General features: G+C 43.7%; 2 protein-coding genes across 3 annotated transcripts; both read left to right on the forward strand.

The window, feature by feature from the left end:
- Positions 1 to 6: 6 nt before the first annotated feature.
- On the forward strand, positions 7 to 6150 carry socs2 (suppressor of cytokine signaling 2). Of its 2 annotated transcripts, XM_040148205.1 has the most exons (3): positions 7 to 151; positions 2252 to 2504; positions 4390 to 6150. In XM_040148205.1, exons 2-3 carry the CDS (start codon positions 2378 to 2380, stop codon positions 4863 to 4865), a joined length of 603 nt encoding a protein of 200 aa, XP_040004139.1. In that variant the 5' UTR covers positions 7 to 151; positions 2252 to 2377; the 3' UTR covers positions 4866 to 6150. The 2 variants fall into 2 exon arrangements, with proteins under 2 accessions (XP_040004139.1, XP_040004146.1); XM_040148212.1 differs by lacking the exon at positions 7 to 151 and having other exon boundaries at positions 262 to 2504.
- A 3212-nt stretch (positions 6151 to 9362) lies between these two features.
- On the forward strand, positions 9363 to 16322 carry cradd (CASP2 and RIPK1 domain containing adaptor with death domain). The gene is made up of 2 exons (XM_040147950.1): positions 9363 to 10284; positions 14244 to 16322. The coding sequence occupies exons 1-2, from the start codon at positions 9987 to 9989 to the stop codon at positions 14537 to 14539; spliced, it is 594 nt and encodes a 197-aa protein (XP_040003884.1). The 5' UTR covers positions 9363 to 9986; the 3' UTR covers positions 14540 to 16322.
- Positions 16323 to 17500: the final 1178 nt, after the last annotated feature.

Raw genomic sequence — 17500 nt, forward strand, 5'->3', positions numbered from 1 at the left:
ACCCGAGGAACGGTTCTGCGGCTTCAGACCGTGAATGTTCCCGCCGACATGTCGGCCGGTCGTTGTTCGTGTCGGATAAACCGGCGCCGCCGCCGCCTCTGAGCCCGCGGCTCGGGTTTGGCTAGCAGCTAGCTCCGACACCGAGACTCAGGTACGGGGGGTCGCATTTTACCGGTCAACATGTCCCCGTTACGTGACATTAGGTGGGTTTTCGCGAGACGTGTAACGTACAGGTGAGGGCCGGCGGGGACGAGAAGCACTGGCGTCGAGCTAGAACACCTGCGCCCCCGTCTCGTCCGTGTTTCTAGCGCGGAACGAAGAGCGCTGTCCCCTTCCACCAAATTCGATTCAAAATTCCATTAATTTTACATCTTCTCCGTGACCTCTGGCGGGAAGGCCCGCTTAAAAATACAATAGTGGGGTTTTTTTACAGGCTGTCCTTCAATTCCTCATACATGAATAAACTTACTAAGCAGACGTTAGATGAGTATTTTATATTTTATGGTTCTGTAATTTATTCTTAATTTTTGTGATTAATTCTTAGTCGTGGCGCTGCCTGTTTCGACCAGGACGCTTCTGTAGCAGAGATTTTTAATCTCGGTGAGACTTTCCCTGAGCAGACCGATAAATAAATAAATAAAATAAAATAAAAGCGGTGTTTTTAAAACGGATATATTTCTCCATTTGTAGCAAGAGCGTTTGCCATCTTACGCCAAATTCTATTCAAAATTCTAGCAGTTTAACATCGCCCCCGTTGTCTGCTGTTGTGCAAACCTGCTAGGAAAGAAAAATGACCCGTTTTTTGAAGCCCAGTCTTCCTTAAATTCTGCAAACAAAAACGACTCATCAAACACTATGTACTAAGATAAGTACAATAGATGGACAGTGATTTTATTTATGTATTTATTTATTTTTTGGGGGGAGGGGGGCCTCTTCAGTAACATGATTTGGTTTATTACACATGTAAGGTACAGGTGAGGTGGTGATGAGAAACACTAGAGTGTAATGTAAAGCACCTGTTCTTTCACCTGGTTATTCAAAATTCTTGCAATTTTACATTTAGTCCGTCTCCCTCCGGGATGGATGGATGGATGGATGGATTCTCCAGCTGTGAAACGGAGAAAGCTTTCACTTTAAACCAACTTCTACTGGAAATTCTAGTCGGTTTTCAGTTCTGCATACCACTCACCCCGTTAGCACATTTTAAAACAGGAACTGGTTGCACAACACTTTTGCCCTCACAGGTGGGGGGGGTGTTATGTAATAAGGGGAATGAGATAACAGAGGATATTAAAATAACACAACACAATACAATAACAACACAGTCGCTTTTGGTAGTAAAGAAGAATGTGCGTGTTATTCCCACAGAGCTTTACTAACGGTCCTTCCGTTAAAGCTGAGTGTCTGGTTCGAACCAAGTTACTGTCATGAAACATCACATTTGATTTACCCCTTCAGACGTGACTGTTTTCCGCACAAACGATTTTTCCCAGTTTTCCTATGTCTCCCTCGTAGAAATGAGGCTAAATCAAAACTTTCATGACAAGCAGTCATGCTTTTATTACATTTTTTCCCCCTCAGCTTTACTTTGGTGTTTTGACTGAAACTGTGTAAAATGGTTTGTTTTAACTATGTACGTTTCAGCCTTACTCAACTTTTATTGCTGATTATTTTCTTGACTAGTTTGTTTAGTTTATCGAAAAGTCTACATAGTTTATTTAATAAAATGTCAAACGATAGTCAAAAATGTCCATTCAAATCCAAGGTCACATTTTCAAAAGCCTTGTTTTGCCCAAAGAGACTCAGGCAGAAAAATCCTCACACTGGACAAACTAACGCCGTGGAGTTTTTAGAATCTTAGAATCTGGAAAATCATGACAACAATTGATCAGTTATCAATAAAGTTTTTCTATTATGAGCTGTTAAGTGAATCGCCTGTTTGCCAAATTTAGAAGAAGAACCGTTTGATCTGTAAATAGTCTAAGATCCTCCTTGTTAGGTCTGTGTTTTGTTTTTTATTATGAACATCGTTGTCTTAAATTGACACATTTTTGAATGGAGTCCATTTTCGTAGGAAAGAGATGAGTTTCCAGTTAAATTCCTTTTTTTTTATTTTTCCTGACAGTAACCTAAAAATGCTCTATAGTGATGAAGAGACATGATGACAATAATAATCATGTTTATCTGCAGTAATCTCCGGCTGCAGTCTTGAAGCAGTCGGACAGTGTTGACAGGTTTTATTTATTTCCAGGACGGTATAACCCGGTGCAGAGCTCCGAGGCGAGCAGCGTCTTCCTCCCCTCTCGTCTGGCTGCTGCAGACCTCGTCCATGTCTGAGCTGTGGGCCTAAAACTAGGCTGAAGGTTGGATCTGTCCAATGACCTGCCAGTCCTCCGAGTCCACAGAAACCATCGAGAGCGACAGACGAGCCGACGACAACTCCAGGGCTGTGGAATCGGACGAGAGCCGCATCGCCTTAGCCATGAAGGACCTCAAGAACACAGGTGGGACTCCTGCTCTCACAGAAAAAGCCGGCGGCTACTCGCTTGTTATTGAAACATTTCCACAGAACACCGGTTATGTGCGTGCCCGTAGTCACGCATGTAGATGTATATATCAAGTTTTGAGTGTCCAGCCAGATGAGGAAAACAGCTGGAAAATAGCCCGGACTCTCCAAACCAGCTGTGGCCGTTGTGTGGCTGATCTGAAATCTGTGTCTGAGACAGTCGGTGGGATCCTTTGAAAGGCTGTTCAGTCTAGTGAGTCGTGATTTCATCAACTACGATTATTTTCATCATCGATCGATGTTCTGGTTTGTTTTTGTTTTTTTGTTTTTTTTTATAGGTACAGCCACAATTTCCTAAAGCTTGAAACTTTTTTTTTTCCCAACCAGCCATAAACATTTATTTTATCGTCTCATAGACAAAGAAAAGCACCAAATCCTCACATTTGAGAACAATATATTTGGCCTTTTTGTAAGAGAAAGGACTGAAATGATTAATCGATTGTCCAAATAATTGCAGATTCATTTCTTGTTGATCAATTATTTGTTGCAGTTGTTTGTTTGTGGTCATCTCTTATTTATTTATTTATTTTTTTTTGATTTATAAATCTGAAAACTTGTCTGACCACCTTCTCTAAACTGGGGAAAGTCTTTTTTTTTTTTTTTTTTTTTTTCTTTTTGGCTGCTCTGAAATAATTACTGAGATCGTTTAAAACAGATTAAAGCTTTAGAAATTAAGTTTTAACTTATTTTTATAACGATTCTTTCAAAGAAGAAAATGTGAACCTACGATATTTTTGAGAAATGTACTGTATGTGAAATTTAAAAAACAAAAACAAAACAGGTCTTGCTAAATAATTTTGTTAATTACTGATTAGACTCTCAACCAACAAGAGCTGCAACTTAAACACAGTTACTCTGTGGAGCCCAGCAGGTCAATTATATGCGATACGTACGACGTACCGATGTTTATGTTTCCTGATCACTTTCATTTCTTCTCGGAGTAATTTTAGTTCTTCGGGAAGCTTTGGAGCCGGTGGTATGATTTAAAATCCTTTATCACTGTGTGTGTAATTTACAGTAAATCCCAATCCTGATTTACACGCTGAGGTCGAAAGTCTTCTGAAATCATCAATTGAAAAAAATTGATTAGGTATAAAATGTAAAATAACCAGACACAAATGTCAGTTTTTGCTAATCCAGCAAACGAAATACCTGACGACAACATTTTGCACAGTCGACACGTTTCTGTTGACTCTCACAGAGCTGCAACGATTACTTTCATTATCGATTAATCCTTTAGTCAATGAAACGTCAAAAAATTGCCCGTGGCGACTTCAGAGTCCAACGCGACGTCTTCAAACGTCCTGTTTTGTCCAAAACCAAGAGAGAGCCAGTTGCTGCGATAGAAAACAGAGAAAAACAGGAAATATTCACATTTGAGAACCTGGAACCAGTTTTGCTTTAAAAAAATGACTGATGGTTCAGTCATCAAATCCATTGTCCGTCCATCGACCGATCCCGCACTTCACTAGATGGTGCAGCTCTGGTCTTGTTAGGTCGCCTTGTGTGTCTGTCACGGCATGTCCCGTCTCACTGTGGCTCTGTCTTATGTAAAGCCCTTTGAACGGCCTCGTTGCTGAGAGGCGCTGTAGGCGTGCAGACCTCCGAGTGTCATTCACCAGAGCACGTGAAAATCACTGCTCACAGATGAGCCCTGTCACGGAGCAGATCCCGCTTTACATAAAGGAGAACTGACCTCAGCGCAGCTGATCGAACCACACGTACAGTGAATACTCCGGACTTCTTTTGTTTTTAACGGCTGTTAGCGGTGTCCTTCAGCATCTGATGTCTTTCTCGTGTTTCCTCTCTCTCTGTGGCGTCAGGCTGGTACTGGGGCAGTCTGACCGCCAACGAAGCCAAAGAGATCCTTCAGGACGCCTCGGAGGGCACCTTCCTGGTCCGGGACAGCTCTCAGAGGGATTATCTGTTCACCATCTCCGCCATGACGTCGGCAGGCCCCACCAACCTGCGCATCGAGTACAAACACGGTAAATTCAAGCTGGACTCGGTGGTCCTGGTGAAGCCCAAGCTGAAGCAGTTTGACAGCGTGGTCCACCTGGTGGAGCACTACGTCCAGCTGTCCAGGTCCAGCGACAAGGCGGCGTCGAACTCTCAACCCTCGGCGGCGGCGCCCAACGGCACGGTGCAGCTGCTGCTCACCAGACCCGTGTACACCGCCATGCCGTCGCTGCAGCACCTGTGTCGCATCGCCATCAACAAGACGACGCGGCAGGTCCAGGATCTGCCGCTGCCCAACCGGCTGAAGGACTACCTGACGGACTACGCCTACAACGTGTAGACACAGGGCGGGACGACAGCTCAGTGTGGGGAAATACCAGTGCACCGCATCGGCTGTGTGCGGCGCCTGCCTGACCACTGACCAGTCCCGTCATCTGCTCCCTCAGGCGCCCGGCAGGTCGGAGGGACGCGCAATAATCAGCGGCGAGCCTCCATCGCCGCGGACTGAGATTTCCCTCCGCACAGGGGTCGGTGCGGCCCGGCTGGAGGAGGAAATCGCGGCAGGATGTCTGGATGATTTTTAGCAGGTATAGTCCCGCGCTGTCAGCTCTGACGCGTACTACGCTGCAGTATGTAGACGTATGTGACGGACCGGGTAACGCTGCCCCGTGGTACCCAAACTGTCCGCGAGCAACACGACGCGCCCCCGTTATCGGCATCCACGAGCTGCATTTAAACCCAGAGGGACTTCCTGATCTCTTTTCAAATTCAAACTCCAAACCAGACTAACATGTAAGTACAGTTTTTATGAGTTCTGGATCAGCGACTGAGCAAACTTAACGGTCCCCTTTTATGAAAAACTGCATTCGAACCAGGGCTGCACCTAGCCAGTGTTTTCATTATTGATTCATTGTTTTTATCAATAAAAAGAACAGAAAAAAGTGAAAGATGGCAGTTGGAGGTGATGTCGTCAAATGTCTTGTTTTGTTTTGTGCAAAACCCAGAGATATTTATATTTATTATAAATATATTTACTGTGACTAGAGAGAAACAAAAACTTGATGCACTGGAGAAACCGACACCAGAGAAAACCGAGCGTACTTGCTTCAAAAATCCCTCGAATCCTCAGTTAATTAATTTGTGCTGCTGAGTGAATCACCTGTTTGCTGAATTTAACAGAAGAAGCTGTTGATTTGTTTAAAAAAAAAAAAAAAAAGGCTGAGATCAGACGACTATTTGATTATCAAGATTTAATTTCAGGTATCGTTGCAGCTCCAACCTGCGCAGACGTGAGTCGACGACCAAACTAACGTCACGACACACGACAGCTGAAAGGACACTTTCTGCTTTATTTGTGAATCACTTTTATAACAATCGTTACAAAAACCTTCACGAAAAGAAGAAAAGGAGAAATTCAACACCGCAGCTAATTACTACTACCAGCGTAAAATGTGCACAAATAAGCCTGCGGGTGATTGGTTACAGTTTACTGACGGCCGACACAAAAAAAAATTTCCTGCACTGACGTGGAATCAAACTTGTTTTTCAAAGTGCATTTCTGTTCGGGCTGCAGCAAGTGATTGTCGTTATTAACTAGTCTTAATTGGTTTATTAAATGTCATAACAGTCAGTTCTGAAGCAATGTTCTTTCTTCTTATTGCCACATCTAAGCACAGGACACGGAGCTGGCCGATTGGCCGATTGACGGCCGTGAAACGTTTCTGAGGCAGCGGGTCCAGGTTTACTGATCCACGTGCTGTGTAGAAAAGAGTTCCTCTGAGCTGTAGATCATTTTCATCTGCGCATACGTCAGACTCTCGGCTTTAATAGGTCCGTGCTTGACCTTTGACCTCTGCGGTCCCGTGTTCGACTTTGTACCCGCTAGATGTCGTACTCCGCGACTCTGAACCAATCAAATCGCAGAAGGACAGAGGCCCTGTTAGTTCTACTCTGTGGTACTACGGTGCTGCGCCTGCAGCTCGACACCCTTTAGGCTGACCGATCTTCCCTTTCACACGTTCTAACACATCAATGATTTATATCGTCAAGTTATCATCTGTTTGCAAAAAAAACAGTCACAAAACAGTGAACAAAATGTTGTCAGAGTCCAAAGCGGACGTCTTCAAACGTCTGGTTTTGTTTGACCAACCTCCCAAGACTCAGAGATCCAGTATTTGGCTTCGTTTCCCTCCTTCGTTGCTTGAAAAGTAGAACGCTTAATGGGTTATGAAAATAACTGCTGATTGTTTTTCTCCCCATCGACTAATTGACTCAGCTCTAGCACCCGTAGCTCCACAGTGACCACGAGGTGTGGCGAGTGGGCTGGTTCGCTTTCTGTCGGCCAATGTTTTTATAATAATGCGTGTGGCTTAGGAGGGATGGCTCGTCTGGAGATGAATTTTGACTAATTCCATCTGAAAATCTAACTACATTTTTAACCTCCGGTGTTTTCTGATGTACGGAGACTCTATTTAAAAATCAAATGTTTTTAGGATTCCATCTGATCTACTGCCCACTATTGTTTTTCAACCGTAGAAACGAGTTACACCGTGTAACTAGTTCCATGAATTCTTATTGAGATCAATGAGTTTTCATTTGTTCAAAGGAGATTTTCTTACAGCCCTTGTTTGATTTTATTTTCTCTCCTTAATTTCTGGTTTTAAACAAACTTGAACCTCCCCGTCTTCAGATTTTATCAGCTCATTGCTGTGACTCTGACATCTGATGATCAGGTCGAGGTCACCCTCCATGTTGCCGTCGCTCTTCCGGTTTTTGAGGGGTCGGTTTTCAGGTGGACGGGGCAGTTGAAATCCAGCATGATGTGGTCATGTAACAGTCGGTCACTCAGGTAAATGGGTTTTGATGCCCGTACTGTTGCCTCTACCCGCTGTTTCCCTTGGTCTATTATTATAATGTTCCTCTTCTGTTGTTTTTATTTTGTTTGGAGAGCTAATCATTGAGGGGAAGGGTCACTTATTTTCTCCTCCAGCTACGATTTTTGCAGCGATAAAGAAGGCGAACACTCGTCTGCTGTTCTGTTCTGCATGCTAACCGAATAAATCTTTATTACTGAACATAACACACAGTGAGTAGGACAATAACTCTGCAGATCTTTGTACATATCCCAGCTGTGGGACTGAACCCTGCAGCTCTCAGCCTGTTTGATTTTTTTTTTTTTATTTATTGATTGTGTCACACTGTGTTTTCTGGTACTTTTTTTTTTTTGTAAAGAAGCTGCACAGACTGAAAGCATGCGTTGTTCCTGCCGTTGGCGGGTGCTGATCTGTGCGGCAGCTCTGTCTCTGGGATGTTGATCAGCTCCAGCCGTGAGAGAAATAAAACTTTTTTTATATGGTGCTTCATCACGTGTGTTTTCTTTGAACGTCACAGCTTTTTGCTCCCTGGTCAGTAAATTTGTCTTGCTGCTGATTTTGTCTCACTTTTACATAAAGGTGTTTACATTTTTAAATTTTGTTATTTATTATTTTTAGTTTTAATATGTCAGTCCGACCTTACATTTCCAACAATGCAAATGTTCTGCTGCCAAAAACACTGGAAAATTTTAAAATATGTTTTCATAGCATGAGTTAAATGAAATATTATGTTTTATTTTGATTTATTTGTTTATTTTTTTTCCCCCTAATTTGTGCCTCATGTATTCATAGTTAGGTCATAATTTATCCTTGTGGCAGCCCATTTCTGCCTGGGGGGGAAAAAAAAGGGGGGGGGGGGGGGGGGTTTAAGGAATAACACAAATAAAAACGTATCAGTTATATGAAACGTGTCAGGGTCCTTCTACCAGATCAATAGGAAGACACAAATGTAAATATGAATGCCACTATTACATCATCATCATTATTATTATTATTATTATTATTATTATTATCATTATTATTATCATTATTAATGTCAGTATTGACATTACAAAGGGTGTTACAGGATCCAGAAATCAAGTAAAAGGCTATTTGACACCACCGACCTACAGTTACTGTTAGTTAATACATAAGTGACACCAAAGCATTTCCCGGTAAGAGTTTACATCGGCCTTCGGCGGGATACTGGTACTTGGATTAATGGGGGAAAACGCGTGAACACACGTGTAGGGCGGGAGGAGGAAGAGAGGAATGCCTTGGAAACATCGGACATTTTTAGGTTCGCTCGGTCGTCGGTGACTACAGACACCGGGGAGACGGAAAAGTACGAGCCCTCGTGAGAAGTTAGGGAATTCTGGCCACTTCGGCGCGTGCTCGACCTATCAAATTTAAGTGTATTTCCCAAAACCCTAAACTTTAACATCGGATCCCACTGTTTGCCGGCTACTGCCCGTTTTGTTTCTAGGTTAAGTTACTTGATGTGTTGAATGTAAGAAAAACTCAACGTTAGACCGGAACGGTTTCCTCTATTCGGGAGTAACGGTGCTTCCCCGAACACGCGCCGCTGTCCGTGTCTGGAGACGTTCACGCCGAACCCCCTCGATAAATCTTTAAGTTTTAGAATTCCTTGCTGATTTTTCACCAGAAACACTGGGTAGAAAATAAAACATTAATCTCTTGGGAAACTTTGAGGTCTTTAGATGAATTCGGATTCTGCGTAAATCTTATCGACGATAATCACCTGTTAGAACTATAAATAGGACCGTCTGGCTACTTGGGCGCATATATTTAATACACTTTATTTCTTAAAAAAAAACCTTCATTTTAACTGTGGTTCAAGCTGCTTGCGATCTACCGTAACGCGGTAATATTTTAATAGCGTTGGTATTTTCTCGTACTTAGCGGTGCCTGGTGTTTTAAATGTTTGCCGGATTGCAAATTAGTCCTTCACAATCCCCTGAACGAATCTCTCAATAAAATCCATTGTGTACTGTGGGTAGCCCATCATACCTAACTCCATTGAAAAATAATCATTTTTTAGGATTCCTCGTTCCTCGATTAACTGTGAACACTTGTTGCAACATAAAATGAGAGCATTTAGCACGATTCGGGTTCTCGTAACAAATTCGGCATTGATTTGCTCCAACAAATCGCGCTTTATTCAATAAAAAACGCCATTGTCAGTGCGCCGTTGGCTAGCTAACAAGCTACCGCCCACCACGGTAGACACGAAGAGGTGGAAAGTACAAAACGTGGATGTGGCTTAAAATTAGTGTCTGGTGTATTGAATGTATGCCGAATTGAAGAATGAAAAATAATAACTCCATAAATTACATTTTTGGGCAGTTGATAAAAGCATGCGCTAAAGTGGACGATTTTCAGCCTTGAAACTCGCATATGGGAAATTGAGTGGTAGTGTTAGCAAAACCTTTGGTTCCGCTGGCATGTTTCCAGTCGGACACAATAACAATGGGCAAAATGTGGTCGTCCGGGCTGGTAACAAGTTTTCAGGATGGGTAGTCGGTTTAGTTGGTGAGGAGACAACTAGTGTGAGTTAGAGAGGGAGTCGCCGCCGTCAGATCCGCAACATGGACCCGGTTCACAAAGCGGTGCTGCGGAAACACAGACTGTATCTGTCCGCCGAGCTGTTGGTCGGCGACACCGTTGTCCCCTTTCTGTTCCAGGAGGACATCCTGACGGACTCTCAGGTGGAGGACATCGAGTCTCAGCCCACAAACAGACTGAAGACTCTGAGGCTGCTGGACCTCCTCCCGACCCGCGGGCCGCGGGCCTTCCACGCCTTCCTGCGGTCTCTGGAGGACTTCCGCTGGGTCAGGGAGAGACTTCTGCTGGAGCTCCAGACCACACCTGGACCCAGCTCCACAGGTGAGGCCGGGGCGGGAAAGTGCACCGGTTAACATCACCGGTCTAAACTTACAACCCGCTCTCAGATGTACACGTCATCCGGGGACTCTGAAGACCGCTTAAAAGTCTGTTTACGATTTGTAGAAACATAAATCTACATGTCAAAACAGGAAGAAGGGGGCGATTTCCCGGCCTTTTTCCATCTGGACCACATAAGACCTGGTCTAGGCTGGAACGCACTGCGCTTAGACGTGTCACATGTGGACTAGATGAGCACAGAGGCTCGGGAGACCGTTGAAAGACCAGATTTGAGACTTGTGAAACCTCAGTGTTTCTCACGTGTCGAGAGTCCCGGTTCAAGGGGCTAAAAGTTAGAAAAATACCCGGTGTCGTTTTGAAATGCGGGTACATTTTGAGAGACGCACTGAAACACCGAGGTTACATTCTTCAAGTGAAACATATTCCTCAGATAAACATCCAAATGTTTAGAAAGACGTCGATATTTTAGGATTTAAGTCCAAATTTTGAGATAAACGTTGAAAGAAAAATGAGAAATTTGTTTGGGGGGAAAGAAAAGTCGTGATTTAAATCTGAATTTCGAGCAAACAGTCAGGACTTTCAGAAGAATGTCCAAATTCCAAGATGACATTTTTCGATAAGATTTGAAATATTTGAGAAATTTGACAAAGTGATAAAGATTAAAGTCTACATTTTGAGATGAAAGATTACAATTTTGAAATAAATATTATAACTCAAACATTTGAGATAAAAGTTATTACATTTTCAAAAAGAAGTAAGAAATCAGAAAAAAAGTAATGACTCTGAGATAATTCTCTGTATTTTGAGATAATTTTGAGATTCAATGAGAAGAATTGTGATATTTTGGGTAGAGATTGATCAGGTTCAGCTGTTGATATCATCTGCAGTGGTGTGATCATTCCCAGAACAGCTCCCAACTTTCAGGAATTTTCCAGGAAAGTGTGTCAGTGTTTTCAAACAAGACAAATAATCACTGCACCAGGACAGAGAACGTGTAAATTCTTGGAAACCAGCTGGTTTGTTTCTGATAACCTCTGTTTGCTTAAAGAAAATAAGGGTTTATGGCTCAGTGCAGGCTGTTTTTTTTTTTTTGTTTGCCGTGTAGAAAGTTTGAATCGATGAAAAGTAAATGAAAACAAAGCCAAAATAAAAGGAGTGGAGTCAGACTGCGGCCGTTCCTGGATCCAGCTCTTTTATCTGCAGTCTTATATAACCTCGGCCAACAATCAGTAACATGTGTGCGACGCTGAATGCGATTCCAGCAGCAGTGGACACAGTGTCGCTCGCCAGTGGATCTTACAGCGTCCGCTGGTTTTTAGAGGCAGGTACGACATACCTCCGAAGCCTCCGCGCTGCCATGTGGAGTTACGACATACCTTATAAGTCCTGACACCGAGGAGGAGGGGGACGCTTATTTTCCGACCTCAGCGGCCCCCCCTCCTCCCTCTCCCTCCTCCTCCTCGGCCTTTTATTGCCTGCCTCCTGCTTTCCAGGAATCCTGGCAGCAGCAGCGGCCTCTGTATTAAAGCTGCAGAGCCGGATGTTTGAGATCACGTCCATCACATGCTCCTGATCCCCGCTCATTCCCCCAGACAACAAAGACCCTCCTCTGAACAGTCCCGGCGTTATTCCAGCTCGCGCCGAGCAGGTTGAAAACGCCCCAGAGGAGCCGGTGTTTACTCAGAAGCTGCATTTTTCCCCCAGCTGACGCTTCCCTTCTGTAAATGAGCACAAATAGGCTGAAAAACCCGGAGGAGTCTGTTCGGCTCTGTCTGGTTTTAATTCATCTCTGACTCTCATTAGTCAGAGGAGTTTAAGTCCGGAGCAGAACGATCCAAGAGCTGCTCAAACTATAGTGGAGACGCTGAACCTCAGACCTTTTCTAAAGAGGCCGAGAGAAAAGACGGAGATTGTTTGACAAAGCGAAGAATAAAACACGCCGCTAAAGAAATGGGAAAGCTGAAAGAACGAGGTTCAAATTTAGAGTTGGGTAAATAAAACTCACAGAGGGACAGAGTTACAGCGATCGGCCACCACGTTGAAACCACTGCCAGGTGAAGTGAGGGACGCCGGCTCTCTGGTTACAGTCTGACGAGGGGCAGACTGACCGGGTCAGAGCTGTTCGGGGATCCAGGGAAACCTAATCAATACCAGGCCGGAGGTTTTAGTGTTGTTGCTGATCCATTCAGACTTCTCTGCTCAGTGTAAAAATTTATTTTCTTTCCTGTGAAACTGAAAAATACAGTTTGAGAACACAAAACGAACTGTTCCGCCGCTTCGGCAGCTTCTGCTCAAACCTCCGTACGTTTGCTCTCTGAAAATAACAAATCGGACTCATATTAAAGTGTGAGAGAAAACTAGACAATAATGAAAGCAAACAAATGAGCTGACCACAGTTCTCGCTCTCTTCTCAATGATTGGACTTCCAATTGACTCACAGACCCGAGACCCCCACACCACAGGTCTGGATCACCGGTCTTTAAGAACCACATTTAAAGAACCCTCATCCAAAATGTTTGGACGTTTGGTTCCGTCCTCATCCACAATTCCCAGGACCAGCTCTGCTCTGGATGAAGGGGTTGAATGCAGTTTTACATTTTGTTTAAAAAAAAAAAGAAAAGAAATTTTTGACATCACTGATCTTCAGATCAGACTGGACTGTTACCGCATCCGGCCACTTTCTGCTGCTCAGTGACTAATATTATGAGGAATTATTAGTTCTATACCTCAATAATTCCTCATAATATCCGACAGTTATTTGTCTCACTGGCCCTTGGTCGAAGAGGAACGAATCCTCCAGATGCAGCTCTGATCCCAGGTCTGCAGCTGCAAACTTTCTTCCTCGTGTGCTGTTACTCAACCAGAAGGTCGTTGAGTTTCTACTAAAAGTCCAGGACGGATTTAATCAAAGCCTCGGCGAGGTTACAGCCGCTGGAAAACCAACATTTCCTGTGTCACGGTGACCTAAAAGAAAACAGAATGAGAGCACGCTGTTTTCAACACGTCGGCTGTAGAAGAGCTGATAGTATTTCTTTCTTTTTTCTTTTTTTTTTTTCCTGTTGTTTCTGTTGATGCCGTCGTCCAATGAATGGAGACCAAACAGTACAACCCCCCCCCGCGGACGTATAAATACTGAGAATTAACGTTACAGCCGAGAGAGATGACGTCAGTGCAAATAAAGATTGTTATTCAAACCTGGAAACATTCAGAAAAACAAACTGAACTCGCTGAAGACGTTTGGTTCGGGTGCGATCGTCTGAACTCGTTGTTCTTCTCTTTCTGAGCTTTTAATACGACGGCGTGGAAGAGCAGTGATGTGATGTTCTGTAGATCCCACATCCAGGGCTCAGAATAAAACCCCAGACCTATAAGAAAGAAAACCCTGAGAGTAAAAACTCAGAGATTAAATGTCAGACGTCTGAGAAAAAAGTCAGGAACTAAAATTAAAGTCTGAATTTTTAGATAAAAGTCATGTTTCTTTTTTTTTTCTTAGATTTGAGATAAATGAGCAGAGTCTGACATTAAAGCCTGAATTTTGAGATGAGTCGGGACCCAGAGGTTAAGACCTGAAGTTTGCGATGAACGTCAAAAGTTAAAAGTTTGAGAGTAAAGTGAGAAATTTGACCAAAAAAGTCCAGAATCTGAGACTAAAGTCACAGTTTTGATATTAAAAGTGGGATTTTGAGAATACGTTGTAAATTTGGTGAGGAATCGTAGAGGTGAAATCAATTGACATGCATCAGTGCAGATTCTAACCTTTGAGATAAGTCAGGACTCTGAGATTCAGATCGTCCCTTCAGATGAAAGCGCAGAGTTTGAGGTAAAAGCCCCGATTTTAAGATGTTGAGATGTTGGTCAGCATTCGTCTCTGAAATCTGACGGTAATCCCGGAACTCAGCATTCTGTCCGACCTCCGCGTCTGCGTCTCTGTCTCCCTGCAGACGCCTGGCAGCTCCCGGACTCCGTCCTCCAGAGGGTTCCTTCGGATCGGGAGTTGTCCCGGCTGGCGTCGCGGCTCGGTGCCGAGTGGGAGCCGGTGCTGATGGATCTGGGTTTGTCTGCGGAGGCTCTGTTTCGCTGTCGGTACGATCACTCTGTCAGCGCCCACGGAGCGGCGCTGGCCGGCCTGGTTCAGTGGAGGCGATCGGAGGGGAGGAAAGCCACGGTGCAGAGACTGCTGCAGAGTCTACGGGCCGCTGGCGTCCATCCATCCGTCCTGCAGGACGTCCTGATGTGACGGAGCACAAACATTTTACCTCTTACACTCTCAACTTTTCACAGTCCGAGAAATGTGCCTTTACTCTTCTAGTCGTCCCAACAGCGTGTCGGTCCGTCTCTCAGTGTTTTCTGACCTCGCTGCTCTGGACGACACAACGTCTAAATGAGTTTGTTTGTTGGGCAGTAAATCTTAGAGACGAGACAGGACAAGCAGGGTTTTCCGAACCTAGCTGAATGTTTTCGTCACCCGAACGGCGCTGAGTACGAATTTCGAGATAAAAGACAAAATTGTACGATAAACGTCAGGAATCGGATTTAAAAATTCAAATTCTGAGATAAAAATCAAGACTTTGAGATCAAAAGTCTGAACTTTGAAACTTAAATCAGCAGTTAAAAGGTTCAAATTCAGGAATCTCACTTTAAAGGTCAGAATTTTGAGATAAGAGTCATGAATTTCAGAGGAAAAGTGCGAACTTTAAATATGAAGTCACAAATCTGAGATTTAAACTTTGAGATAAGGGATAGAAACCTGAGATTAAGACTTAAAATCCAAATCATCGGGATAAAGTACAAGTTGTTTGCATCAACAAAATCACGGACTGTTCCTTTAAAACAACGCAGCACCGGGGGAACTTGAACAAGTGAAGGCAGATGGGCCTTTTTCTTTTCCACTTCAATAACGACCCTGTTTTTATTCAGTCGTTTCCATCTTATTATTCACGTCACGTCATCGGATCACGTTTAACTTTAGGACCAAACGTCCCCTAAACTCTGCTTCACTGTGTTTTGTTTCTAATCACTTCGTTTCCTTCTTCCTCTGCGCTTGAACCTCTTGTCACGTCTCCTCCACATGTGTGTTTATTCTCAGACTTCAGCTTTCTGAGCGGATTTTCCCACATTTTCCTGGAATTCGGCACCAATTTTTTTTCGAGCAGAACGATTAGTTTTAGTCAGAGAAACACACTCAAAGAGCCTTTTGTGCCTGGAAACCACAAAACACACAGAAACACACACAGTAACACACACAGACACACACGGTAACAATGGCACTCTCACTGTACTTCATTAATTCCTCAACAGCCTGCAGAGCTCCTGCTGAGGACTGGTTTTCTGCTGGTGTCTGAGTTTTAAGGTGGACTGACGAGATGCTAAACCTGCGCGTGACCGGACCGTGACGGTGTTTCCATCTAAAACTCGGACTTTAAAGCTAATTTACGAGTTTAAATCACATTGTTTTTGCGCAGAAGTGACTTTTCTCTGTTGAAACGTTTGTCAAAGTCCAAACCGAACCATAGATCATTTAGAGACATTTCATTTTAACAGTCACAGTTTGACTCTTTAACCCTTTATGGTCTTTTTGAGCTTTGACATCTCACTGAAAACTGAGCTGTTACTCAACCTGACAGGTTTTTCTCCAGCGCTCTGCTGTAGCACGTTCGGACTTTTATTCTGAGATTAAAAGTCAAAATGTTGAGGATATCGTCAGAAATCTGAGATTGCGAGAGATTAATGTCAGAAACGTGAGATTAAAAGTCCCGAATTTGAGAATAAAGTCAGAACAGAAGAAAAGTCGGGTACATTTCAAATAAATACTTTAAGACTGAAATCAGGAATCTGAGATTACTAATCCAAACGTTAACTAAAAGTAAGAAGTTTGAGACCGAATTGTGAAATTTCAGAGAAAAGTCTGAGTTTAGAGATAAAAGTCAGGCATCTGAGTCTGAATAAAGTCTTCAATTTGAGATAAAAATCCTGAATCCAAGATTACAAATGTGAATTTGAAATAAAAGCCAAGAATCTGACATTAAAAGACTTTATTATTATTATTATTATTGTAATCAAAGTCTAATAACAAACTGTTATTCAGTTGTGTATTTGCTGGAATGATGGTATCAGCAGGATTTTTTTGGAGATTAATGAAACTTTCAGAAAATCTAGAGCTAATCAGGTAAAACTGTAAAACACTTTAAGCCGGTTCAACTTCAGGAAAACAGTTTCCCTGCTGCTTTGAAACGGTGAGTGAACTGAACTGAAGTTGAATAAGAGAATAATTCTTCAGTAATTCAAGAAGAAACTGTGGTCACTTGAACAGTTGTGGTGTTAGCGTCCAAAGTCAGAAACAAAGCAAGCGGGCTCTTTTTCCGAGACCTGGAGGCCTGTGGTGGATCCACGTCGGGCACTTTTCCGTGAAGGGAGCAGAGAACGACAGATAACAGTCGGACGCCGTGCGCGTGACAGTGAGCAGCAGCCCGGTGGTCTTCGTGCCAGCCCTGTGAGTTTCTCAGAAAGCTCCTGCCAAGAAACTGGAAGCGTTTAGAGGCCGCTGCTGACAGAGACTTTTCATTGTTTCGCTGCTGGAAAGTGGGACAGGGACGCAGACAGGAGCGCGCTCAGCTCGCAGCTCCCGTTGGGACTGGCGCTCAGAAACTCCAGACTCCTGTTTTTCACCTTTTTGTCCGTCCGAGGAAAGGACGGAAGGGTGTCTCCTCTGTTTGGTCTCTGATGTTCCTTTTCTCAGAATCAGAAATACCCAGAGTCTCGTAGGAGACGCTGCCCCCCCCCCCTCGCACTGCTTGGCCGTTGCTGTTTATGTAACCGCCGACCTGAAGGACGGGTTCTGGGCTCGTATTCGTAAAACACCCCCTGAATGTAATGTTCCTGTCAGTCCGAACCAGGGCCGGCTTCCTCTGCTGAGGGGCCCCCCCGGGGGGCAGAGATTTGTTGTGGGCCCCTGTTGACCCCCTCTGTACAGGACAATTGTATTATTTCCAGAACTATAGAGCTGAAATAACTAGCTGATTAATCAATTAGTCGAATCACATAAAATAAATTGGCATCAATCTTGATGATCAGTTCACTGTTCAAGTCTTTTTTTTGTTTGTTTTTTTTGAAACAAAAACACCAGAAAGTCTCCGGTTCCAGCTTCTTCGATCTGAAGCTTTTCTAGTTTCCCACTTTTCTCTGACAAGTGAACTCAACG

The sequence above is a fragment of the Xiphias gladius genome, chromosome 2 (assembly GCF_016859285.1).
Source record: "Xiphias gladius isolate SHS-SW01 ecotype Sanya breed wild chromosome 2, ASM1685928v1, whole genome shotgun sequence".
NCBI classification, from domain to species: domain Eukaryota; kingdom Metazoa; phylum Chordata; class Actinopteri; order Istiophoriformes; family Xiphiidae; genus Xiphias; species Xiphias gladius.